At 44.6% G+C, this 27863-nt stretch overlaps 1 protein-coding gene across 3 annotated transcripts in view; it reads right to left on the bottom strand.

Annotated features, from left to right (window-relative positions):
• Window positions 1-27863, bottom strand: part of ATXN1 (ataxin 1) — a 380795-nt gene that overhangs the window by 3219 nt on the left and 349713 nt on the right. For all 3 annotated transcript variants that reach the window (XM_090269787.1, XM_090269788.1, XM_090269789.1), the window contains one exon: window positions 12725-14789. In XM_090269787.1, the coding sequence (XP_090125913.1) occupies window positions 12725-14629 (1905 nt within the window). In that variant the 5' untranslated portion in view covers window positions 14630-14789. The remainder of the gene's footprint in view (window positions 1-12724; window positions 14790-27863) is intronic.

Genomic DNA, 27863 nt, shown 5'->3' with positions numbered 1-27863 from the left:
CTACTTTTAAAAGATCCATGGAAACTCTAGAAAAAAAGTGCATCCACTAAAATAAAGAATATAATGGATTTTCCAACAGAGGAAACATTGTTAAAGAGAGAATTAGTGAACTGGATTCTTTAATTAGAACTTTAGAAGAAACACAGATATAAGAAAATGGCTAATACAGGAGAAGGTAAGAGAACTACCAGACACAGAATTGAATCCTATGAAGAAGAAAGAGAGATCATAGGGCAGAAATAACACTTAAGAATATAATGGCTAAAAATTCTCTAAGACTGGTAACAGATAATAAGTCACAGACCCAAGGATGCCTAACTCCCAAGCAGGAAAAATACAAAGGAATTCTCACCGAGGCACGTCATAGTTTAACTGTTATAAACCAAAGATAGGAAAAATATATATCTTAAGAGCCTTCAGAACGAAATATACATTACATCCAAATAAGCAACAATTAAACCTATCATGGACTTTTCAATAAAAATAATGGAAGCTAGAAGACAATGTAATATCTTTAGCGTACTAAATTAAAAAAAAAAAAAAAGAGCTGCCAACCAAGAATTCAACGTCAAACAAAAATTCCTTCAAAAATGAAGGCAAAATAAAGACATTTTTCAGATAAACAGTAATTGAGAGAACTCACCACTAACAGATCCACTAAGAAATATACTAAAGAGTATTCTGTAGGTTGAGGAAAAATGAAACTAGATGGAAAACTGTAGATGCAGGGAGGAAAGGAAAGCAATGAGAATGGTAGATCCATGAGTAAATCAAAATAATACTGGTTACACACAATATTAATAATGCTCTGTTGAATTTAATATAGAGGCACACAAACACGTAAGTAATTAAAACACCCTCAAAACTTAAAAATAGTAAACTTCCATGTAACTTACATGATTTGTGGTTTTTCCATTTAACCTTTATCATTTTTGATAACTATGATTGATCTAGTTCTAGACAAATTTCTTGAATGATCTACTTTATTTGCTTCATAGAAGACATATGTATTTTTAGAAGAAACTGCTAGAGTGAATTTATATTTAAGCTTATTACTACAGTGTGTGAGAATGAGCTCCTATAAATATGAATATAATCTGGGGAAAATGTTATAATTCTGAGCTATTTTAATAGTGTAAAGAAAGTTAAAATTTTTTTGACAGATATGTGCAGAAAAATAAAACTAGTCCACCTTCTTATACCATACACAAGAATAAATTCAAAATGGATTAAAGGCTTAAATGTTAGATTCTGAAACCGTAACTATCCTAGAAGAAAACATAAGCAGCAAACTCTCAGACGTTGCTCACAGCAGTATTTTATCAGATATATCTCCCCAGGCAAGGGAAACAGAAGAAAAAATAAACAAATGGGGATACATCAAACTGAAGTGTTTCTGCGCAGCAAAGGAATCATCAACAAAATAAAAAGAAAACCCACAGAATGGGAGAACATATCCACCAATACATCTGATAAGGGGTAAATATATAAAAGTTATAAAGAACTTACAAAATTCAACACCAAAAAAAGTCAATTAAAAACGGGCAAAGAACCGGAATAGACACTTCTACAAAGAGGACATACAGATGGCCAATACACATATGAAAAGTTGCTCAACATCAGTAATCATCAGAGAAATGCACAATGAAATATCATCTTACACCTGTTAGAATGGCTATCCTCAATAAATGAACAAACAAGTGCTGGAGAGGATGTGGAGAAAGGGAACCTTTCTGCACTGTTGATGGGAATGCAGACTGGTGCAACCACTGTGGAAAGCAGTATGGAGACACCTCAAAAAATTAAAAACGGATCTGACTTTTGACCCAGCGATCGCACTTCTGGGAATATATCCAAAGGAGCCCTAAACACTAATTCGAAAGAACATAAGCACCCTATGTTCATTGCAGTGTTACTTACAATTGTCAAGATATGGAAGCAGTCCAAGTATCCATCAGTAGATGACTGGATAAAACAACTATAGTATGGGACATTTACACAATGGAATTCTACTTGGCTGTAAAAAAAGAAGAAAATTGTACACTCTGTGGCAGTGTAGATGGACCTCAAGAACATAATGTTAAGTGAACTAAGCCAATCTGAGAAAGATAAATATCATATGATTTCACTCATATGTGGAATCTAATGAACAAAAGTAACAAGGAAAATGGGGACAGACTCACAGATGGCGAGCAGGATCACAGCTAGTGGAGGAATTGGGAAAAAATGACTCATGGGCATGGACAACAGTGTGGTGACTGCTGGGGGGAGGAGGGTATAAGGGACTAAATGGTAATGGAAAAAATACAATAAAGATTAAATTTAAAAAATTTTAAAAAGGAAAGCTAAAACTTTTTGAGTACCTACTATCTGTCAGTCATTCTGTGCAAACTTTACAAAAAATATTTTATTTAATGCTAATAATATAATAGTGAAAAAAAGCACTGTTGTTCCAATTTACAAATAAGGAATTATACTCTCAGAGAGATTAAATCAATTGCCACATGTCATAGCTATAAATTGGTGGAACCAGAACTGAATCCCAGTCTCTTTGACCTCAAACCCATTTCCTTTTTCCTATGTTCCCGATCTCTACCTCTGTAACCAGATATTACAATACCACCAAAATAAATAAATAGGATCCCAATGGCATGAGCTCATGAATTTATTTCATGGAACAGGAAATTGTGAAATAGTGTCTATCTTACAGCTACTCCTACAATTCTAGTCTCCCCATATAAGTGTGTGATGAGGCTGATATTCAATCATAGAACATGTATATCACACACATGTATATTTGCATATGCATATTTACAATCATGCTTTCAAGTTACAGTATCAGATGGGGATGCCTACTGAGTTCCTCATGGGAGGACCAACCTGGAGCTGGCTCTGTAAAGCCTGCCCCAAACCTCTTAGGGCCATTAATGTCACAAGCTGAGAAGAGGAACTAATCCTACTTCAAGTGGGGATTATTTAACTGTATTTCCAAGTCTTAAAAACAAAGTTCTCAAGTGTAAATATCTCCTCAGGACCTCTAACAGACTCACTGTTTGCTTACCCCTGCCTAACAGCCGTCAGACGTCAAGTGATGTGCATAATACTAGGAGCCCTATTTGCAAACATATTGGCCTCTTTTTTGGTGTTGATGTTCCTAGGTGATCCCCTGATTTGGGCAGTCTGTCTCCTTGCTGATAAGACAGCCTAATACCTACCAGTTGACAGGTTCTTGGTGTGTGAGCCATACTGTACACAGTCCTCAGAGCAGTCAATATTCCATGCTCTGAAAATAAAGTCTACTGTATATTCACAAATTGGAGACTTTTACATGTTACTGAGTGCCTGTAGACTCATTAAGAAATGTTTTCAAGGTCTTTATAACGAGTAACACTACTGATTATTCCAAAGGCTGTGATGTACATGCATATGCTTCCAATTATATATACCATAATGTTTTGGGGCATTTTGAAAGCCCTTCTTTACTTTCTCATCTCAAAACTGCAAAAACAGGTCTTAGAATTAAATACCGTGAGGTGGTCTGTAGCTTGAACAGCCTAGCCAAAAATTCATAAAAGTGAGGGAGAGAGAGAGAGAATATTTAAGATATGCACTAAAAAGAGCTGATAATGTAATTTATTTTTACTTGGACAGGTTTGAGAAAATATATGCCACCACTTTAAGGCTCGCTTTTGCTCACTTCCTCCCAAAGGAGCTTTGCCATCCTGGGAAGATGCCACACCATGCGTGCTCAAGTGTGTCTACACAAATGGGGAGCAAAGACTATTTAGATTATGGGATCATTGTAAGCAGTGGACTGGATAGCTCACACCAAACGATATTTTCACCTCACTAATTACTCATCTTGCTAATATTTATCCTCAGATATTTTCCTTCTCCGTAATTATACAGCCTGAATTATCCAGATAATGCACAGTTTTTGGTCTGTATATATGTAAACTAAAATAAGTTTTTTCCCCTTTCTTTGGTCAATGTTAAACTCTCATAGCACATGTCTCAGGTAAGCACACTAAAGTGTTCATAAAAAATCTGCTTATTTCATAATTAGGTTTGTCAGAAGGACAGAAACATTCTTAAAAGTTAACTGATCATTAATAGTTCATGAAATCAGAATGTAGGACTTTTCAGTGAGAGTATATATGGTTAGGTCTATCTGCTTGAAATTCCCTTGGAGAGAAGACTTATCTACCTCAACACGCCCTGCCAATGCTGATGGGTACTGGGCTGGACACAAAACAGAGCTGACGGGATTCTGTGACATGATGATACTTCAAACTAGAACAATGAGTTGGTGAATTCCTTGAATCTGAGACTCATGCAGGTCTCCCTTATGGTGCTAAGAACTTCAAAATATTGTTGATCAAGTGTTCCCACTCTAGGTTTTCCAGTTGTAATACAGTTCAATAACTACACTGAGCACTGCTAACTGTTAGAGGCTGTGGAAGAGTACTTATTGTTTAAGACCCAGCTCTTGCTTCAGTGGGGAGACAGGATGTGCATGCAAAACAAAGGTGTATTTGGATGTAATGACGTCTACCTGGATACCTATTGGTAACTCAAATATAATGTTTCCAAAACAGACCTCCTGACAGGCCCCTGCCCACTGGCTTCTCCTTTGTTATCCTCATCTCCATGAATGGCACCCCCATCCTTCCTGTCGTTCTGGCCAAGGGTCTGGGAATCACACTTGACTTGGCTCCTTCTCTCATACCACATGCATTCAAATCACAAAGCAAATCCTATCTGTCCTCTCTTCCAAATGTATCTAGAAGGAGCCTATTTCTCACTGCCTCTACTGCCACTGTTCTGGCCAAGCCAGCTGCTTCTCACCGGAGGAACAAGCCTGACATGAGCAAGCCTGACATCTTCTGCATGCTGCCCCTACTCACGCCACGGCGGTGACTGGTCTTCTGCTGATCCTTTTTTATTTTTAATCCTCACCTGAGAACATTTTTCATTGCTTTTAGAGAGAGAGGAAGGGTAAGAAACATCGGTGTGAGAGAGAAACACTGATTGGTCACCTCCCGTATGCACCCAGACTGTGGACTGTATGCACCTGACCAGGGATCGAACCCACAACCTAGGTATGTGCCCTGACGGAAACAGAACCTGTAAACTTTTGGTTACAGGGCAATGCTCCAACCAACTGAGCCACACTGGCCAGGGCTCCTGTTGGTTCTTTAATTTCACTTGCATGTCTGGGTCTATGCATACGCTAGTCCCTGTGTTTGGAATGCTTTTTGCCCTGTGCACTCTCTCCTCTCATTCTTCTCAACAGAGGCTCACTAGCACCCTATTTGAAATAACACCACCCCCATCCCTAGTTTTCCTGCCTTCTCTATGCTGCTTTTTTTCCCCCATAGCACTTACTATTTTTTGATGCATTGTTTTTTTTACTCGCCCTCACATTTGTCTGTTTCACCTTTTCCCCCAAACTCCCACAAGACTGTATGCTCCACAAGGGCTAAGATATTGTCTGTTTTGCTCATCTTTCTATCTGGAGTCTAGGATACTTCCTGGCATGTAATAGGTGCTCAGTACAAATTGAATAACTAGTTCCACATTCGCCTTCCATCTGTAAAAACACTGCAGGAGCACAACTGGCCAACAGAGGTCAATGTTTAGATGCAGAGAGGCTCTGGCTGTCCTTGCTTCTTTTGGCAGCCAGGAGTAAACAGGGCATACAGTTCTCTCCAGGAAAGGGGGCAGCGCCTTCCTGGGGCTGGGGTGCCCCTCACAGCAGCCTTATGGGCTGAGCTACTGCAGCCCCACTCAGCCCTCCTCCATCAGATGCTGAGCCCACCGTGACCTCATAGAATCATACTTCAGTTCCTTCCTCTCCACTCTTGAGGTTCCTTTTTGCTCTTTCAGCTGTGACAATAATTATTAATTCATTTTTTATGGCCTTGTGAGGGGTTCAAATGGTCTCTGATTAAACCCTAATGAGCATATATTCCTGGGTGCAGCACCCTATAAAACCAAAGCATGTTATGTGACTCCTGGCAGCTCAACACAGTCCATTTCTTTTCATCCCATACACGCATTTTTCCCCAAATAGGTGAAGGGGTCTGTGGGATAAAATGGGAGCATGAAGAGCCTCTGTCCTTTTATCAGCTTGGGGCCCCTCTGTCTTTCACCTCTCAATGCCCAGGAGCCAGTACTTCTCTTTGTAGGGTCTGGTCACCTCTCGCTCTCCTGCTGATGCAGGAGCCCTACTTGCTTGCCACTGCTCCTATGAGAAATCTGCCTACCCCTCCCTCTTTCCAGCCTCCTTATCCAACTCTGCAAACAGATTGCCCCCATATTCTGTTCAGGACAGAGGAACCAGGACAAGCAGGCTACATATCTGGCTGATAATGATTTATTCAATGTCTCAGTCCTGGCCTGGCTAATGACTAGCTTCTATGATCATCCTCTGCTGTTCTGTAAGTTCAATAAAATTCCTTTACCTGCTTAGTCAATAACTATTATATCTCAACACTGCACACATAAACACACATTTATGCTGTTTGATTGTATATTTCAATCTTAGATGGGGGCTGTCTATATACACACATATGTACATATCATCAAAAACCAGATATCAAGAAGACAACAAGTCTGTTGCTTAAATTTGTCTCCCATTTCCTTAACAAGAATCCTTGTTTTCAGAAATGTGAAGGGCGTCTGTTTTACAAAACATTTTTGCTTCATACTGTCCCAAATGTACCAATTCTGCCTCTACCTGGGAGCAATGCCATCTCAGGGGCTGGGTTTCAGTGAATATGACCTGCTTTCAGTGAAATTACTTAACGGAATTTTTAACTTTGTCTGCAAGTGAAATTCTGGATCCTGTTTGACATGAAGAGAAAAGCCAGTCTGCTTTCCTTGAAGGCCAGTTTGCATGGCTACATTCTCTACATCAAGAAAATAAGAAAACCTTGGAACAATGATGAAAGGTCTAAGCAAGTGACCCATTTATGTCAATGCTTAAAAATCATTAATAAAGCTCTGTTTGGCTGGCTCACTTGGTTGGAACACCATCCCATACACCAAAAGGTTGCAATTCAATCCCCAGTTGGGGCACATACCTATTTAGCGGGTTCAAACCCCAGTCGGGGAGTGTACAGGGGGCAACCGATTGATGTTTCTCTCTCACGTTGATATTTCTCTCTCTCCCCCTCCTTCTCTCCTCCCACCCCACTAACCCCCTTTCCTGCTCTCAAAAATCAATAAACATATCCTCAGGTGCTGATTTAAAAAATCATTAAAAAAGACAGTCACAACTCTTCAGTCAAGTGTAGGAATATCTTTGAGTGTTCTGTTTAAAGTATTTGCTTATGTTGATGCTAAGCGTGACTCAGTCATTGGGGGAAGCATTTCAGGTTTGTTCAGTAAACCCCACGCTGGTGCAGATAAATCCCAAATGCCAAGTTGAGCTCTCCTCATGTGGTTCCTAGAACCCCTATTGCTGGGAGGCCCCATTAGGATCTACCTGCTCAGCAAGAGACCAGGGCAGCTCTCAGGCACACAGATTCTATCCCACTTGCCCTCCTCTCTTGTGGTTTTAAAATGTGTGCCTTAAAGAACAACATCATTCAGTGCCAGAGAGAAATGAGCTATCAAAGCCACAGAAAGACAAGGAAGAACCTTCGATGTCCAAGTGGAAGAGGATAGTTTGAAAAGGCTACATACTGTATGAGTTCAGCTACATGGCGTTCTGGAAAAGGGAGAACTCTAGAAATGAAAAAGATCAGTGGTTGCCAGGGCTCTGGGGTGGGAGATGTGGGGTGGGAAATATAAATAGGTGCAGCCTAAAGAATGTTTAGGGTGGTGAAACTGTTTTGTATGACACTATAATGCTGGATACACTTTGCATGACACTGTAATGCTGGATACAAAACACCACACATTTATCAAAACCCACAGAATGTACAGCACAGGGAGCAAACTTTAATGTAAACCATGGACTTTAATCATCAATATGTATCAATATTGGCTCATCCATTGTAATAAGTACACTATGCAAATGCAAGATTTTAGTAATAGGGGAAACTGTGGGTCTGAGAACTACTTTAAGCAATTAAAAGTTTATTTATTTATTTTTTTGAGGGAATACTGTACTATTCTTTTTTAAAAAATAATTTGTTTTTTTATTTACATATTTATTTTTAAAGAGAGAGGAAAGAAGAAAGAAAGGGAGGGAAACAACACTGTGTGGTTGCCTCTCACTTGTGCTCCCAACTGGGGACCTGACATGCAACCTAGTCATGTGCCCTGACTGGGAATCGAACCAGTGACACTTGGCTTGCAGACTGATGCTCAATCCACTGAGCCACACTAGCCAGGGTTTTAAAAGTTTATTTTTTGAAAAGCTATGCACACAGTGGTCCAAGAGAATCTGCTTCACTGAGATCACCTAGTTGGGGGACTTATGTCACACAAAGGTTGAAGAACATTTTTCTTCTTCATGTTTTCCTTTGGAGAGGTACGCACAGACAAACAAAAATGTGGTTTGCTACTGTTTTCCTGCTGGGGCCTTTCCAGTGTTAGAACAGGGATGAGGATGATCACCAAGAAGTGGACCACAGGCCCAGCATGGGGCTTTTACACAGGTCTGTCACTACCTCCTTTTTTAAAAAACACTCTCACCCGAGGATATGTTTATTAATTTTTTAGAGAGGCAGGAAGAGGAGACATAGACAGAGACAGGGAAAGAGAGAGAGGGGGAGAGAGAAAGAGAGAGAATGAATTACAATCGGTTGCTTCCCATATGCACCCACAATCTAGGTGTGTGCCCTGACCAGGACTTGAACCCATGATCTTTTGGTTACAGAACAATGCTCCAAACAATTTGAGCCACCTTGCCAGGGCTACTACCTCCTTTTTGATACATTAGGATTTATTTCCATCAGGCTCTGAATGGGAAATACTGGCTCATCGGTTTGCTTTGGCTGCTGAGGGACTATACAGGCTTATGTGCTGCTTGCATGAGGGCTTTGGTTATTTTTAGGCACCAGCTAATCCATTAACGGCATAATGCTGCCACTGATGACTCACAGAGTACAGCAGTCAAATTAAAAAATAGTGGAATGAAAGAAAAGCCATCGGTAAACGTGCAGTAAGCACATCATTACAACATGCTGTAGGAGTGAATGCGAAGACACACGCACACACACACAGCTGGGAGAAGGAAATGGCACTGAATATTAAGCATTCACCAAGGCGATAAAGGGAAGCAGTCACCCCAGGAGGATCTAGGAAGCGACAGACAGTCCTACGAACATAAGGAGCTTGGCAGTTAGGAAAGAAGCAGTCCAAGAAAAGTGTCACCCCAGAGCACTTAGCAAATAAAATTTACTACAATTCTTCTGAGCAAATTTTGTGTTCTCTTCAGAAAAACCGAGGCCTGGGGAGCATGCAATGGTGGCCAGGGGGATGCTCACAGATAGGGGAGCTGAAGCCCCCACGGCGGGGGTGGGGGAGCATCCTAGCGGGCACACTGCAGGAGAAGCCCACGAGCCCCTGCCTCTGCTTGTGTCCTCTCATTGATGTGCAGGGCTGGACCACCATTGCATCCCTCTAGTCCAGCGCATGCTCAGAAAAGCACAGCATGTATATACCATACATAGAAGCAGCTGTGTGGGTGTCCCTGGGCCATGCATGGGAACGTGCCCCAGAAATACAGCTGGGATAAAAACAGCTCACTGTGCTCACTGGAAAAGTTCAGTCTTCTTTCTAGGCTTTTCTAAACTGTCTCTCTTTCCATAAACTCATTTTAGAGCACAGACCCTTTTATTTATTTTTCAGAAGCTAACCATTTCCCTTCTCAGGGCCAAAGGCACTTAAGGGAAGCAGGGAAGGGAAACCAACCATCTACTACTACATGCTACATATTATGCTGGTTCCTTTGAACGTATTTTCTTTAATTCTTACAACAACCCCCATTATTCCCACTATGTAACCAAGAATGGAAAGCTTAGATATTATAACTTGCAAGATAAATTATTAGTGCAATAATTCACAAGTGATTTGTACAAGGTCCCAGGGCCACAGAGTGGTGGAGGATAGATTCAGACTGAGGTCTTTTTGGCTCCAGGTCCTGCATTTTCCTACCTGCTAACCTGCTTCCCACCCCAGCGGGTGATGCTCCACACTCTTACTAAGTGAAATTGGTTCCCACATTCATGCTATTTCCTGAGATCCCTTCTGGGACTGGCCATGGACTTATAAACTTGGAGAATATAAAGTTGATTATATTTGGCAGTGAGGCCCTCAGGGAAGTGATTCTACTGTCCCTTGGGGATCTCGACCAGAATCACCAAGGCTGAGAGGAAGGTATGAGAGAAGGAGCGACTCTCCCACCTGGGGTGGAATATGCCACCTGTCCTCCACCAGAAGAGGAAGAAGACTGCAGCGTGGCCCAGAGAGGCTCCGTGTGGAGCATACAGCCATAAGGGGCAACTCCTGGCACCCTCCTTCATTTCCCACGGTTCCTGGGATAGGGGAGCTTGGGTGCACAGAAATGCCACGCTGGGTATGACAAAGCCCCACGAATGATGACAAATATGTGAAAGTATTTTTCTCTGACACTGCCTTGCCTGGAGCTTCAGCTGGAAGCCGCATTGGAGGCTTCTTTCTACAATAATAATCAGAAATTCAGCTCCTTAAAAATAATCACCACCCCTAAAAGAAACACCCCTCAGTTTTATGGAGACTGGCTTTAGTTTCCCCTAGGTCTACATATGGATCATTAGGACAAGGTCAATAGAAGTTCCCTTTTTGACCCCCCACCCCCAGTTTTGGTAGTGGATGCTGGTGAATTTCACAAGTGATGCTCTGCAAGGCAGGAAGGAAAGCAAAGGATGACAAAACAAGGAGGCCCACGGCATTACAGGTAGAAGGAGTCACGTGCCTGCTTTGTGACGAGAACAACGGCAGCTCTGAGAGGAAAACCAACTTGTCTTGCAGCCAACCAGCCCCCAGGCCCATGGCTTTCTCCACATCACACGGCCTTTACCGGGACGCCTACTGTGGATTGTGTAAGGTCAAGCTCCCCGGTGGCACTCCAGCCACGCAGGATTAGTGCCCAGGGTCATAAAGCCAACTAGTGTGGAGAAGCCAGCCCTGCTCCCAGGCCTTCCCCAACCAAATGTGTGAATCTGCTAATTAAGTTAAACAATTTGCCCACTCCTAAGCTCCCTATGGCTGTAAGTGTTAGTGATTTCTAGCCAGTTGGGAGGACAGGGACTGATTCTTCAGGCCCGGGAGAAAGCTCTCACAGTGACAGTGTTCACAGGGGGAAAGCACTCTGTCCTCAGAACGTAAATTACACCCAGACATTAGTTCTCTCTGCCTTCTCTCTCTGATTCTCCACTGATTCTGCTCCTATCACTTGTGGCAAACGCAGCTGGTGGAGTATTTTTGCTGTGATGATGTCAGCCTGTTTCTGATAGGCTTCTCGGTAAAGTGACAAATCACTGGTCGTGTTGGGGGCTTGCACTTTGTTTCCACGACAGCCCTCTTGCCATTCTTTGTGGGAGCCCTTCCCAGCATGCAGCATGACCACACAGGGCCCTCCTGACAGACCTGTGAACAGGCTGCGACAAATATTCTACCTTCTAATTTGCACCTTGGCTGTCAGCAAAGAGACTAGTGGTCTGGCTACAGGGAGGAAATGAGACTTGGCCTCAGAGCCAACTTCTCTATCATTTGAGCATTCATTCTGCAAAGTATCAAGAAGGAAAAACACAGAGAGATGCTTGCTTTCTCTTTAAGACCTGCCAGGTCTATTTGAAACCTGAAGAGGCCCGTGAGCTCTGGTCTGAGAGGCTGCCAGACCGTGGAGATGCAGCCCACAGCCAGAGCTGCTTTCTTCCTAAGTTGAAAGAGATGCTGGTCAGGAACCAACAGCATTTCAAAAGTCAAACCTCTTTCCATTTCTATCTCTGTGCACACTAATGTTTTAAGTATGGAAAAAAAAAGTACCATGAAAAACACATTTACTTTTCATTCTTGTTTATTTTCCATGCTTTACCTGGGGTCTGATAAAAAGAGAAACAACTTTGCTGAAGAGAACTCATTTTGTTTTCCTTCTAGGACCGACCTCAACCCATGTAGGAAGGTTGGCACGAACAGAAACTACGGATGGGTAGTGAGATCTAAATAAAGATGCCACTAAAAAAGATCTTGACTTTTGCTCTTTTTTTCCAATCAGAACTTTTAGATATCTTTCTTGGGCCTTGCCAAAGAGTCTAAGCCTACAGTGACATCTCTCCACAAAAAAGGAAAGTATCCCGGGCTAAAAGCTCTTGGCAAGGCAGGTCCCCTGATGTGGTGCAAGAGCCCACATCCAGTCACTCACAGGCAGTTCTGGAAAACAGAATGGCCTCTAAACCCTACAGCCTTTCTCAGTCAGGTCCCTATCTGAACAAAGACATATAACATGAGTGGTGGTTTTCTGAAATTATTCTGAGGGCAGTACCTGACAAGCCTCACCCTAGATGCAGAGAAGTTAGTTCATTACAAACAGCAGATGTCTGGGAGTGTTAGGGCTTAATTCTCTTAGAGAAGGCTTGGGAGTCTAAAGTCTAGGTATAAATGAAAACCTTTCCTTTCTCCGCAGCACTCATGATCCTGCCTCCTGGAAGAGGTTCATCTTGCCAGGAAATGAATGATGAGGGTGTGTGGTGGGATGTCCCTGCCACGTGACCTGGGCAAACATTACCTGTGCCCGGTGCTCCCCGACGGCGAACTGGATCACAGCAACGCCCGGGCTGTGGCTGTCCTCAATCCTCTCCACAGTGCTGGAGTCGATCTTCAGGTCGTTGCTGATCTCTGCACTCTGGATGAAGTCTTCCGTTTTCAAGTCCTCCACCTTCTTTAGCTCCCCGTTGGCCAACTGGATGATGGAGCCTTTCATGAAGTAGGGGGGCAGCGTCGGCGGGACAGCCGCTGGGGACGCCACCGACTGCACCACGGGCAGGTGGATCTGGGCCTGCACCATGGCCGGGTAGGCGGCCTGGGTGACCAGGGCCTCTGGGCTGAAGTTCTCGCTCTTGGGAAGGGCGGTGGTGACGAACGTGTGAGGCACTGCTGCAAACTGGGGCGACGACGTGACTATTGCAGAGGCAGCTCCCGACCCCTCCACGTCAGCGCTGCCGACTGGGATGAGCAGGGGCTGGGTGCCGGGGATGACCAGGTGCTGGGGCAGGCCGCCTGCGTAGGTGATCGCCTGCTGCTGGCTGCTCAGGTAGCCGATGACAGGTGGCTGGGCCCCTGCGTAGAAGGCCGTGGCTGGCAGTCCAACTGGGAGTGGCTCCGAAGCGCTGTGCGTGGTCTGAATGACCGTGTGGGATGACAGTGCAGCGACGGTGGCAGCCTTCATGCCTTCGGGGCCCAGAGCCTGTTGGGGTGAGAGCGCGTAGGGTCTGTGCCCAGGTTTCCCTAAATGCAGGCCACTTTTGTCATTGAGGGTGGAAGGGGAGGCCTCACGGTGCGTGACTTCCAGGTCGGAAACCGGGGCGTTGCTGTTGGGCAGGACCATCACGGAGGCCCGGACCCCTGCGGAGTCCCGACCACCATAGTCAGTCGGGCCAGGGTGGACAACCACGTGCCTGGACTCGTAGGGGTGAGGAGCCGACTTGCTGCTGGCCTTCGCCAGGCCCAGGTCGGCTGAGGTGGGAGCCCCATACCTTCGGCCCTTCTCCATCTCCCCGTTCAGGATCTCCTTGGCCTGCATGGCCTGCTGCAGTCTGCTGCTCTCGGCTTTCTTGGTGGCCTCCCGAGTGACAAAGTGGCTGCCAGAGTCCGTGTATTGCACTACGACTTGGGGGGAGGGCCCCAGGGTGATCGTGTGTGGGATCATCGTCTGGTGAGGGTGGAGATGGACGGGGATGGCCGGAGGAGAGGCCGTGCGCCCGGCGTTCTGTGGAGAGCTGGCAATGTGGACGTACTGGTTCTGCTGGGCGGGTGGTGGGGACCCTGGTGCGATGAGCCCTGGAGTCCTGCCTAGGTGTGGCGGCGGCGGCGGCGGAGGCGGCGGCTCAGCCTTGTGTCCTGAGGCCTGGCTCAGACTGCCCATGGTGGCCAGCAGAGTGGAATAGGCCTCCAGCTGGGAGCGCTGGGATGGAGTGGTGGCCCCCCCGGCAGAGGCCACTGCACTGGTGACGGGGCTGGCCGTGGGGGAGATCAGCTGCGGAGGGATAAACCCTGCATAGGGTCCGCTGTACTGGGAGGACCCAATGAATTGGAAAGTGTGCGGCAGGTGAGCGTACTGCACGGGCGACACCGGAGTCCCTGACTGCGGGGGAGGGTACACCGTGGGCAGCGTGGTGGTCGCTGGCACAGACCTGGGCGCGCTGGGTGGGGAGTAGTCCAGCCCCGTGGACAGCGCTTTGTGTAAACCTATTCCCTGTTGTAAACCGAGCTCCGCCGAAGTCCCCGCCGGACCCTGCCTCCCACCCCCGAGCCCTCGGCCACCAGGGTTGCCCGGGAGCCATGCTGCGCCCTCCGCCCGGTGGTTGTCGCTGGGCAGAATTGTGGCCTTCTCCTCTGAAGGCCGGCTGGTGGCGGGGATCTCACGCTTCTTGGGAGGCAGGCATTCGTTGCTCCGCTCTTGGTTGGATTTCATTTTTCGCCGTCCCCCCTCCACGGTGACTGTTTCACTGGCTGGCTGGCTCTGATTTTAGTCTGATAAATGGAAAGTCACATTTGATTTCTGTGGGGGATCCAGGCTCTTCATGAGGAATCATTTCCCCGTGGGTGCGATCCACCAGCAGCAGCTCTGGAATCTGGGAGAAGGAAGAGGGTAGTCACAAGGAGAAGAGGAACAGGAAGAGAAAGGAACAGAGGGAACACAAATCAAGATGTCAGCACCGGAAAAAGACATCCTTGGCAAGGCTAAGACTAGGCTTTGGTTTTGGTGTGAAATGTGAAAACCTGATTCTGGCCCTGGCATTAAAACAGGTAAAACACTGGCCATGTGGGTCAGCCTACCAGGAAGATTACTGCAACATCGAGCAACTCCAAAGTTAAAGCAGATACCTTTCTATGAAGTTAACAACTCTAAGGCATGTGTCTCAACACATTCTCTCCTTTTTCTCTTGTTTCTTATGAGAAGGTTAGACAAGGTGCTTCTTAAGTTCCCTTTTCAGAAATGCTTGTCCCATTCCTCACCTCTTCTTTACCTTGCTGGCAAATCAAAAGCAGCCCACAGGGAGGATGACATCAGTGAAGGTCACCCCTGCCCTGCCCTCAGGTTAGGAGTGACAGTCCTGAATTGACTTTGCACATTATCTCTGAAACCCCATCTGTCAGAGCCACTACTCAAAGATTCCAAACCTGACCCTGGGTCCATCCTAACTTTACAACGATTCTCTCTTCCCTATCTCTCTCTCTCTCTCTCTCTCTCACACACACACACACACATACACACACAATATACACATACCAACTCAGCAGAGGCAGCCAGAAATAATTCTGTTCTCTACAAGTTTACAAAGAATTCCCAGTACAGCCACTCATATGGTAAAAGAAAACCAAAAGGAATCTGTTGAGATAGTTAAAAAATGAATATGGTTATAGTATTTTTAAAAATATGGTACTAGGGCCCTGGCCGGGTGGCTCAGTTGGTTGGAGCATTGTCCTATGCACCAAAAGGTTGTGGGTTCAATCCCTGCTTAGGGCACATACCTGGGTTGCAGGTTCCATCCCGGGTTGGAGCATGTATGGGAGGCAACCGATTGAGGTTTCTCTTTCACAATGATGTTTTTCTCTCTCTTTTTCTTTCCTTTCCTCTCTCTTTCTAAAACCAACAAACCTATTCTCTGGCTAGGATTTTTTTAAATGTGGTAATCAGGTGGATGCACTGGAGGTTTCCTTAATGATGGTTACACACTTGCTTCATCCCTGACTCTTTCCAAGTGGTCTTTGAATTTCTTCTTTGCTCCCACCCTCTTTTTCCTTGGAAAGAGCCAGCCTACCATTAATCCTCAAGATGAAACTTCTTTCAGACCAATCAGACCTATGTGTTTAAACACGATCACACAAACAGCGAGCCTGGAGCCATTTCTCATGGACACATGTCTCAGTCTCTCAGTAACTGCTGAATTCCCAGTCACCATAACTGTGTGGGCAAACAGATGCCCACCTGGCAAGAGGCTGAACATCAGTGGAGCCTACAGGAACGTGGCTAACAAGTGGCGGATATGAGCGCCCCCTACAGGTAGCAGCTGCAGACATGCACAATGTCCCACGGGGGGATCCTCCGAAGCTGGGAGGTTGGGCTGTAGAAATTATAGGCCCTGGCGTTTCAGCAGTCCTCCTACCCAGACCCTCTTTTCTACGATCTGGTTTTAAAACAAAAACAATAAGGCAACAGCCTACAGCATCTGTCCCTATTATAACAGCCACGTTTCTCCTCTGTCGCCCCACTGCTCCCCTCCCAACACCAGCTTATCCCACTTGTCTTCTCTATAGTTTATACTCCCCACCCTAACCTGTATTTTTTATTTTTTTGCCAGTGATTTAGTGGTCCTTGCTGATTTTGCTTTAATATCACTATTAAACATCATGATGAGAATACAAAGACACAAGACAAAATTCCCCAGCCACAATGACTGTTATCAGGTATACATTGATGGCTGGGGTTTAGAAATTCAGTGTCTTAACATCAAAGACCATTTCAATAATAATAGCGTTTCTCATATGAAGAGAGGCACGTCAAAGACTGGGACAGAAACAAAAAAATAAAAGGACCTAAAGTATTAATGCTTAAGAAATATCTGTGTCAAAAGAGCAACAGCAATTATTTACCCTCCTGACCTACATCTTCTTAAAGTCCTAGGTAACTGTATTCTGCAGTCTTCTCTTATAAAAAGTGCACTACATAATTTACACCCAGTACTCACAAATCAATTATAATGACAGTGCTGTTTTCAAAACAATGACAGAATAAAATTAAACTACAAAGCATCAAAAAACAGTTGCTCTTTTTGGCTGCTTAAAAAGCACTGATAATGATCTTTTATTGATAGATTTCAAGAGTCATCTTTAAGAAAGAGAACTGTATTAGCTCCTACATTCCCATAACAACTAGCAAAGAAAAGTTAAATATGAGATCTACTTTAAGCCAACGGTTCACACGCCCCCTGCTGGCTCCATAGTAGCACTGATCCAGTAAAACCCCACAGGATTTCATTAAGGATGTTCACACAGGAGTGGTGTATCAGAATCTGGAATCAGAACATTTGCATATAGTAGGCCCAGCCAGTAAGGGAATAGGTTAATTAGCCCAAGGCAACTTCAGGGAAGAAAAATCAGCCGAAAAGTCCTTTCAAAGCCAAGCAAAATGTCAAACACATTCACAATTAGCAATGCAAATGGAAAACTGCCCATACAACTGAATGCACAATATCCAAAGCTAGAAAACCCTTTGAAGGTACGCTTTAAAGAACGCAGTTTGAAAGAGAATATTGACTTGGTTCTCAGTAGTGTCTTGGCTTATTTACATTGTTTATTTAGAGACACTGGCTTAATTGGCTCTAAAGATTTCTGTATACACACTACGGCCAGTCTTCTGCTAACGGACCACTAAGACTTGGCTTTGACAAACAAATTCATATATATCCTTTAAAAAAGTTATCCACTGATGAACCATCTTTTCCAGATAATAATGATAAATCAAGGATACAAAGATTAACACAGATCTGGAGCGAACGAGCCAGACTGACAGAATTTTCAACCCTTCCTCCTCCCACATTTAGAAAAGACCATGTCTCCTGTTACCAGTGTCGCTTGGACAGGAGGCTCTAATTCTGGGGCATGTGCTCCTTCTCTGTGCTCCACTCTCTGCATTGTCTATGTCTCCTAGTATTAGGGCAAAACACTGTGAGGGTAGGGATTGTGTATTGATGTTTTTTCATTTAACCACCAGAGGGCGCCACAGTATGCCACCATGTCCTTGGGGCGTTGGGTAATTATTCATGGGATTGAAAAGAAGGAAAAGGTAGTAAATGATGAAGGTGGAAAAGTACAGTAGGGAAAAGGAAGGGAGAGAGAAAGAGACAAGGAAGAAGAGAAGAAAAATGGAGTGGAATTTCTGCTTTTAGGGTCTCTTCCCAGCTGCCAACAAATGGCCCGTGTCCCTGATTGCCTTCTCTGGCCTGAACCACACCAAGGGTTCAGCTGGGCCTCAAAGGAGGGCACCTCTGGATGCTCCTGCCACAACAGAAAGATTTCTTCGAAGCATGAAGCCACACAAGAGTACATAAACGCTAAGTTACAAAAGAACCACAAATGCAGATCACACTTTTAAAACATTATTATTAGAAAAGCACAAGTGGAGAGAGTTAATAGATGAATTGAGACAGATTTATTTAGGGTTTACTACATCCAGTTTGCCTGATAACCACTGTTCTGAATACATTCATCGTCAGCATCTTTACATCTACATTTATACCCATCTATCAGTATTTTTAAATTTAGCTCAGAGGCCCAAGGCCTTGCATTCCAAGTTTTGTCCTCAGACCAGCAACACTACATCCCCTAGCAGCTTTTGAAATGCTGAACCTCAGGCCCTACCTACCTAGGTCTCCTGAGGCAGAATCTGTATTTTAACAAGATCCCCAGATGACGCATAGGCTCAGCAAGGTTTCAGAAGCTCACGCAAAGATTAAGTTTTCTACTCATAAGATCCTAAGCATAGTAAACATCTTTAGGCTCTTTCCCATGGAAACCAGACTCGGTGCTGCTCGGAAGGAGAGCTGACGGAGCCTTGGAGACAAGGAGCTATCACTGAGGCACAACTCAGCTGTGTCCTCCGGTTTCACCTAGACCAGTGCGGGTCTAAATAACAGATGCTCCTTTTCTTCTGGTTCTTTCTAGCTTCAAGAAGTATAGAAAAACACACTTTAAAAAGGCTATTATCATACATTTTATACAGGACTCAATCCTTAACAAAGGAAGCCACACATCTCTTTGCTCTAATACAAAAATATTTCCCCTATTACCATGGATTTAGACTGTTTCAGAATGATCAGAAAACAAGATGCTTCTGTGCTGAGAGATGTGGGAACGTATCTGCACTGACTCTAAGTCCTGTAAATAACAACCAACTGCTCTGAACGGAAGACACTCGAGAATTGGATACAGACAGTCCTAAAACTGCACTGCATTCCAAGGTCATGGCAATAAACTGAGTTGCTCTGCCAGCATATCCAACCCTGAGAGTCTCTCAAACTGAGAGACATGTGAAACCCATGACTGTCTGGCATGTATATCTGTGCACACAGAGGCATGGTTACAGTTTTAAAGAGGAAGGAACACAGACCGATGAGTTTGCATCAGTTCTGGAAAAACCATCTGACCATGTAGCATACAGGACACCTGGGCCTGGTGGGAAAGGCCACTTGGACATGGCAAGGAGTCTCTAAGTCCTGATATGTCAGTCTCCTTTTTGTTTTTTTCTGTTACTAAGCTGGAAGATCCACGTGGTGTGCTGGCAGAAGGCACTCTGCTTAGGTTAAATATAAAAACTGGCCCAGCCCTGACATCCTTGGGGTTTCTGGAGTGGGGAAAGGTGGCGTGGATGACAGCATAATTAGATACCTTCATGGCTGACTGAACAGGCACGTCCCAAAGGAAACGGAACACACACTCATTCATTTATTTTGTTTCTAGTGTGTACAGTGGACCTTAATTGTCACAATGGAGCAAATGGTATGCCAGAACTCTATTTTTAGGTGTATTCTGTTCAACGTTTTATTGGTGTTTTGGCTATCTCATTCGGAGGTACGGAAGGCTGGAGGGGATGCTTAATAAATTATTGCAATTAATATTCAAATATGTCCTCAGGACCTGGAAGTAGCGGCACAACACCAAGAGATTTAAGATTAATGAGAATAAATGTAAATGCCTGCCCTTGGTTTCAACAGCTCAATTAGCTTAGTAGTAGAGTTGGAGAGAATGGTTGGCTTAAGAATGGATCAGATGAAAGAGTCTAGGAATTTTCTGTTGGACCATACATTTGATATGAATCAACAGTTTGGTATGGTGCCTAAAAAAGTTGGAGTAATTATAAGCTTCATTAAAAAAAAAAGGCACAGCATTCAGAATAAGGGAATAAATACTGCAACAGTATATGACATTGGTGAAGTCACAGGTAGAGTACTGAGGTGAGGGGACACTGGCCAAACAAGGCACATCCAGGGTGGAGGGCTCCAGTGAGGGAGAGGCCTGAACACAAGGCAGGCAAGTGTCAGCGGAGGCAGCGGAAGGTGTGTGGCCTGGGGAAGTACAGAAAAAGCTGAGGCATAATTGCAATACTCAGGTCTATACAGGGCTGTCTGTGGAGGGCAGGAACACAGAATGGAGCTCCAAATGACATTGATATATGCAGTAGAAATGAGCACACAATGAGAATTGTTACAAATGGGCTGGGCTACCAATTGAGGCAGAGATCCTTGTGTCATTTCCGGTGTTGAGATAGCGTTTGGAACTTCAAGCTGATGGTCCAAGATAACTGGCTGGGACCCTTGTCCTGGCCACGTGCTCATGCTACTTACATTTACATTTTCTCCTGTCACAGATATTTTGAGACAGTGATTCCATCCTATGTCCAGGTGGCTTGTATCTAAGCCTGGCCTTCTTGCCAATGTCCTTTTTGACTGTGTCCTCAGAGAGAACTGATTATTTGTTCTTCCTGCTGTGCCCAGCATGGAGCTTCACAGGGCAGGCCCCTGGGTCAGAAAAGAAGTGATTTCTGATGGGGATGGAGGGCCCCATCCTAGTTCATTCTGGCCAGAAACCATCTGAGTGGTGAGCTGAGACCTGGCCCAACTCTGCAGAACAAGCTGTCTGACATGCCCCAACACACTCAGGGTTCCCTCCTCTACTTTGTGGCCCTGCCACCGAAATCTTGCTCTTCATAGAGGGTGGTAAGCGAGAAGAGAAGAGAAACAACAGTTTGTAATCCATGCTAGAAAAAAAAGTCCACACAAGTGCCTAAGGACATAAATAATAGATGAATATAAACCTTAATCTGTATCATTAATCAGGTAGAGTAGTGGATTTGAATGGCGGACCCTTAAAAGGTATGTCCATCTGAAACCTGGGAATGTGACTTTATCTGAATGAAATTAAGGATTTCAAGATGAGATCCTCCTGAATTATCCAGGTGGGCATTCAATCTAATGACAAGTGTCCTTAAAAAGGGAAAGGCAGAGAAAGATTTGCGACACACCCAGTCAAGAACACCCTGTGAAGATGGAGAGAGAATGGAATTAGGTGGCCCTAAGCCAAGAACACCTGGAGCCACCAGAGGCTGGAAGAGTCAAGGAAGGATTCTCCCCTGGAGCCTCCAGAGGGAACACGTCCCTGCTGACACCTTTATTTCAGACTCTGGCCCCCAGACCTGTAAGGGAATAAGTTTCTGGAATTTTAATTGAGAAATAATTGACATATGACATTGTGTAAGTTTGAGGGGCACAATGTGTTGGTTTGATACATTTATATATTGCATTATGATTACTATGGTAGCATCAGCTAACACTTTGATCACATCACAGAATTATAATTTCTTTTTTGTGTTGGGAACACTTAAGACTAGTCTCTTAGCAACTTTGAAGTCTATAATACTGTGTGTTGTAATCACTGTGTTATGCATTAGATCTCCAGAATTTATCTACTAGGTGCAAATCTATACTTTTAAATAACGTCTTCCAACTTCTCCACTCCCCCCAGCCCCAGTAACCACCATTCTACAACCTGTTACTACAAGTTCAGTTGTTTTAGATTCCATGTATAAGTGCCATCATACATTATATGTCCGTCTCTGTCTGGCTGATCTCACTTAGCATAATGCCCAGGTTTCCATTGTTTTAAGCTGCCAAATTTGTGGTAATCTGTTATGGCAGTCCTAGGAAACAAATGCAAATAGCTTCCATATATTGATCACCCATTATATGCCAATAACTCTGTTTAAACATCTCATTTACTCCTCATAACAAACTCATGAGGTTTATAATTTTACCTCCACTTTTCAGATGGGGACACTGAGGCTGGCCAAGGCCCCACAGGCAGTGGGAGGACTAGACTGGAAACCACTTTCTCTTTCTACCCAACCACCACACAGAGTAGACTGATATTGGGGTGCACTGTGGTGAGGGCAGCTGAGGAACATATCCTTTCTTTTTTCCTGTGTAAAAGGGATAGGAATCTAGGGATAAGAGGGGCTGAGGACGTCCAGGCAACCCCTGCACCACAACTGGCACCAATCCTCGACAGAACTTGGTGTGTGTTCAGTGTTTCAGGCTGGGCTGGCAAAGGCAGAAAGAGGAGAACTTTTGACCTCACTGGCAAGTGAGCCGGGACTCCCACTATTACCCAGCACCAAGCCCAATGCCACGGACCCAACTGTGATCCAGGTCACAGTAGAGACCTCAGAGAGAACATCCTGCATGGGTCAGGTGCAGAGATCTGTGGGTATTATTAGCATGCTGTCTGAACAAACTCTCTCTGCCTCCAGCATCACATAAAGCTGGTTCAGGTGTGCCCCAAGCTGCCAGACCCTCAGTCAGCGGCAGCGATGCACACCACACAGGGCTTGCCTTTGTGTGGGGCCTTGCTGGGGAGGCAGGGATGGGCCACGACCACTGGATTTTAGTGGGAAGAGGAAAGGCAGAAAACAGACTTCACTCTTTATGTGATCAGCACCACAAATCATACTCTTTTTAGCCCTGTTCATCTATAGATTTTTTTGGGGGGGCAATAAATACAACTAAACTGAACACAAGAGTTAAAAAATTTAAATCCACCTAAAGAACACAACCCCATTTGGGTGCTCCCTAATGTGATGTAGCTTCGAGTCCAGTGCAACATGGAGTCGGAGTCACTCTGCAGAGTAAAGGCCCTGAGGGAGAGGCTGGAGGGGATTCCTCAAGACTTGCAGCTGTGCTGGCTTCTGGCTACTGAACTCCTCCACTTGGCGTAGATGAAACGCCCATCTCCCTCATCCCTAAATGGGCGCCGTTACTGGCCACCACTGTCAACCTAATGGAGAGAGAGTGGACGAAGCTTATCTTAGACTCTTGGCTTCTGCCATTACCATTCTGAGTCAACATGATCACAGTGACACTGGGGGTATTTTCAGTGGATTTCGCCACCCATGGAAACACAAAGATATCTGCCACGTGGGCAGGGCTCACTGCATGGGGACATAGCACGTGTCTGTGTGCACAGGACAGGTGTGCATATCAGATCATGAGAGGAGGGAAGAGGGCCAAGTGCTGAGCTGAGCTGGGCTGGGCTGTCCTGGGATGCTGGCTGGCCCACGGGGAGTGTCGCTCCAGCATCTGGGTAGCCAGTGTCCTCTGGCAGCCTGCCTGTTCTGGAATTCCTGGAAAGGCTCAAGACGGAAAAATAATCACTTGGACGGATAACCATCTGAATTGAACCTGGTCCCAAACGAATTGTCCAACAGAGGCTGAGTTTGAGTTTTTTAGAAAAGCTGGAAATGCCTTTCTGTCAAGACCTTCCCTGGGTCAATACAAGAGCAAATATCTTTCTGCTTTAAAGTGTCACGGGAGCCAGATTAGCTACCCTGGGACACCTATATCTTGTTTATCCTTCACTGTGTCGAAGGCTGGGAACTTTCCTGCACCCGTGTTGAGTGGGCCTCACCCCATTCCAGAGTCAACTGCTCTAAGGGCAGAGGCAGCTGGCCCCTTAATGGTTTCCTCCCTTAGACTGTTATGACACGGGGCAAAGAACTGGCCACCGTGACAGAATTGACTCTCAATGTAATGTTCTTAGCACTCTAGTGACATAGATCTCACTACAGAATTCAGTAAGCATTCACATCCATTGGCATATTTGAAATATCAAGATAAGATATTAATATTATCATTACTCCTGATAGGAAGGTAACATATCATTCCTACTAGTAAGAAGAAGGAAGAGGCAGAGAGTAGTAGAAAGAAGAGGCTATGGAGTAGGTAGAGTACAGGCTGAAATCCTGGCTTTACCCTAACTGCATATGTAATTTTTTCATGTAATTTTTATTTTCCTCAAAATTAAACATGCACCCAGTTTAGGAAGGTAAGCGTTTCAACAGTGTGTAACCCTGTAATTAATATCTCTGCCCTATAACATGGGGAGGAATTAATAGGCACAGTGCCCGGCATAATGTACACACTCAATAAATGGTAGCTCTCACAGCTACAATTCAGAGAATGCTTCCTGATGAATCCCTGGCTTTCATGCACACATATCTGTTGCTAATCTCTCCTGGTTCCATGATCAAATCAATACAATATCTCCAAACTATCAATCCTTTCAAGCATCTTTTTTTCTCACATATCTGTGATATACACAAAAAAGAAAGTTATGAATGTTTGAGAATTTATTTTCTTTCTTCAACCCATAGATGGATTTATATTTATAATAGTTTCCAATGCACAGGCCCCCCACTCACACCGAAAAGCATGAAAGCAACTCAACATATAAAAACAGAATGAACAGAAAGGCCAGCTGTAAAATCAAGCTTGGCATTTCTTGGTAAGGGTTAAGTGTAATGGTTCCTTGTTCCATTCTGCTTGCTTTTCCACAATACTTTTTGGATGAGTAATTCCCAAAAGGCATGGTGGGGAAATGTAGACTCTTCTTTCCACATCCCACAGGGAAGGCCGCCAGCTGTCTACACACACACACTCTCATATGCTTTGCTGCATACCACAAAGCACAGGGCTAGCAGCAGCTAGAGGCTCAGTCACATTCAGAGGCCTCCAGGGGGCTGGACCTCTGAGAGATTAGATGGCCCATGTTGATGAACAGAGAATGTGTAAAATCTCCATCCAGTTAGAAAAATGCCTTTCTGGAACAGAGGCATTCTGGGAGGGTGTCAAAGCATTCATTGCCCTTGTGTGGCTGGATGAAAGGGAAGCAGAGGTCCATGGATAACCTATACCCTAACATGTCATTCCTCCAGGGTTGTATCACATTGGCTTGCCTTCTATAGCAGTCTTACAGTCTCTGGGACACTGTCACCTTTTTAATTCTCTTGATCACAAAGGCCCTGAGACCATCTGAGGCCCAGTCTCCCCAGGTATGACAGGAGTCACTGAGCCTTCCTTCGTGCAGGCTACAGTGATGGTTTACATACAAGTAACAACTGGTGCATGATCATCCTATTGTAAAGACAAGGATACTGAGGCTCAGGGTGCAAGTGACTTGCCTAAGACTACATGGCTAATACTTGGCAGAAGTAAAAGGAAAATCTTGGTTCATCTGATGAAACAACCTGGGTTCTAGTTCTTAGATTATATGTGAACCTGCCCACATGCAGTGAAGAATTAACCTTAACCAAAGGGAGGTGAAGCCTTTGCCCTGGGCTATTGAACCTCTGGAATGTCCTGCCTGATATGAGTGTCTGTTTGCCTGGGGGCTTTGGCCACCAGACAGTCTAATGATGTGACTTATGATTAGGGCTTTGGGCCATGTGGTATCAGTTCCAATCTCTGGAAGAACTAATAACTAAAGATATTTTCCAGACCTCCTAGAAAGGCTGGGGACAAAAGATCAGCCACACGGGTGCTATGTGATTGAGCTCCAATGGAAACGCTAGGCCCCGAGGCACAGCTGAGTTTCCCTGGCTGCCAGGACTCCATGCTACTGTCCCGTACCATGCCTCCATGGGATAGGACTCCTGCAGGCGCTGCATTTGGGCCCCTCCAGGCCTCCGCCTTGTATGCCTCGTTCCTTAGCTAATTTCATTCTGTATATTTTCTCTGTAGTAACAAGTAATCAGGAGCCTAACAGCTTTCAGTGAGTTCTATTAGTCCTTCTGGTGAATTATCCAACCTGAGGGTAGTTTGGGGAACCCTCTAAACTTGTAATTGGGGTAAGAACTTGAGCGCAATCTTGTAGAAACTCTTCTCTCTAACTTTGTAGTTGACTCATAAACTCCTTATAGACTGCACTGATTATATTCTTAAATAGATAAAGTAATAAGCATAATAAATAAATAAAATTCATTAGGTTCAGGGATAAGAATGTATTATGAAAAAAGGATTAGATTAATCCAAACCTTTACACGCCTAAACAGTGGCCAGTGGCCTCGCCAAGACAGTTACCCTATGGCACACACATGTAGGAAGCTCTAGCAGTTCAACCTTCTGGGTACGCGGATCAAAGTGTTGGAGCAGTGAGAGAAGTCCATCCGCCAACGTGCTGGTGTCTCAATATTCTCAATCCACTGAGTGGAACTGACTTATGAGAAATCTCTCATGGGTACTACTCCTGACCATCCCAACAGACCAAATGGAGGCTGAGGCTCCATCGCCTGGTTCTTCAGATTCTGCAGGAACTAGTTCCTTCAGAGCCCAGAGAAAGCTGTGCATGGGCCTGGGACAGAATGGGCTTCCCTGTGTGCTTGGTTATGCTGAACAACGGGTGTCTCGGTGGCACCGCTCTCGGGCTGAGAAAAAAGAAAGCGTGAAGCATTGTTCTGAGGGCCTTACTCTCCTCACTTGCACACTATGAAGTCAATCCTCACTGTGCATCAGAAGAATCCAGGGAGCTTTTCAACACAATACCAATGTCCAGACTCACAGAGACCAACTGAATCAGAATTCCAGAAGATGGTGGCCAGCAGTGGCATTTTAAACGATATACCAAGGGATTCTAACATGCAGCCAGAGGTGAGCACCCCGGTATAATGATCTTTAAGTTCCCTGTTGATGCCATCACTCCCTGGCAGAATGTCTCAGTGATGTGTAAGTCCAGTCTCAATCCTTTGCTCCAGCCCTGACAACACGAAAGTGGTGTCCTCACCTCCCTTCATTTATTTAAAAATAAATTATGTCCACAATAGACACCACTGCACACCCATAGGATGGCCACTACTTAAAAAAAGAAAAGGAAAAAAAAAAAAAGGAAAATAACAAGTATTGGTGAGGATATGGAGAAATTGGAACCCTTGTGCATTGCTGGTGGGAATGTAACATAGTGTGGCCACTGTGGAAAACTGGCCGCTCCTCAAAAAAGTTAAATGTAGAATTAACATGCGACGCAGCAATTCCATGTCTAGATACAAACTCAAAGGAATCGAAAGCAAGGACTCAAACAGAAACTGTATGCTAATGCTCACAGCAGTATTACTCACAATAGCCAAAAGGTGGGAACAAACCAAATGTTCATCAATGGAGGAACGAATAAACAACATGTGGTATATCTATACAATGAACTATTACCCGGCCTTAAAAAGGAATGCAGTTCTGGTATATTCTACCAGATGGTTCAATCTTGAAACATTATGCTCAGTGAAAGAAGCCAGAAGCAGGACAAATACTGTATGATTCCACTTGTAGGAGGTACTTAGAGTAGGCATATTCACAGACAGAAAGTAGAACAGAGGCTGCCAGGGGCTGGGGGAGGGGACAGTAGGGAGTTATTGTTTAGAGTGTACACAGAATTACAGTTTGGAATGGTGAAAAGTTGTGGAGATGGATGGAGTGATGATTGCCCAACAATGTGAATATACCTAATGCTACTGAAATGTACACTTAAAAGTGGTTAAAATAGTAAATTTTATGTTATGGATATTTTATCACAATAAAAAAAAAGAATTTTAAAAAATCACAAGTCGTGATTTAAAAACTGCAAGCCAACTGCAGTTTTGTTTATAAACCGCACACAGCCTCTCCACACCCAAAGTACCTGCTGGGGCTAGCCTGCTTTCCACGGCTGGGCTTTAGGACATCTTTAAGGCCTTAATATGGTGTGCAGGTTCTCACATTCACAATGGGGACTGGGAGCAGTAGAAAGTGAAGAAGCTTTATTTTAAAGCAGTGCCCAGAGCACTCTATCCT

This window comes from Furipterus horrens, unplaced genomic scaffold, assembly GCF_987537825.1.
Source record: "Furipterus horrens unplaced genomic scaffold, mFurHor1.1.pri manual_scaffold_3, whole genome shotgun sequence".
Lineage (NCBI taxonomy): Eukaryota > Metazoa > Chordata > Mammalia > Chiroptera > Furipteridae > Furipterus > Furipterus horrens.
This window is presented reverse-complemented; position numbering and strand designations above follow the sequence as displayed.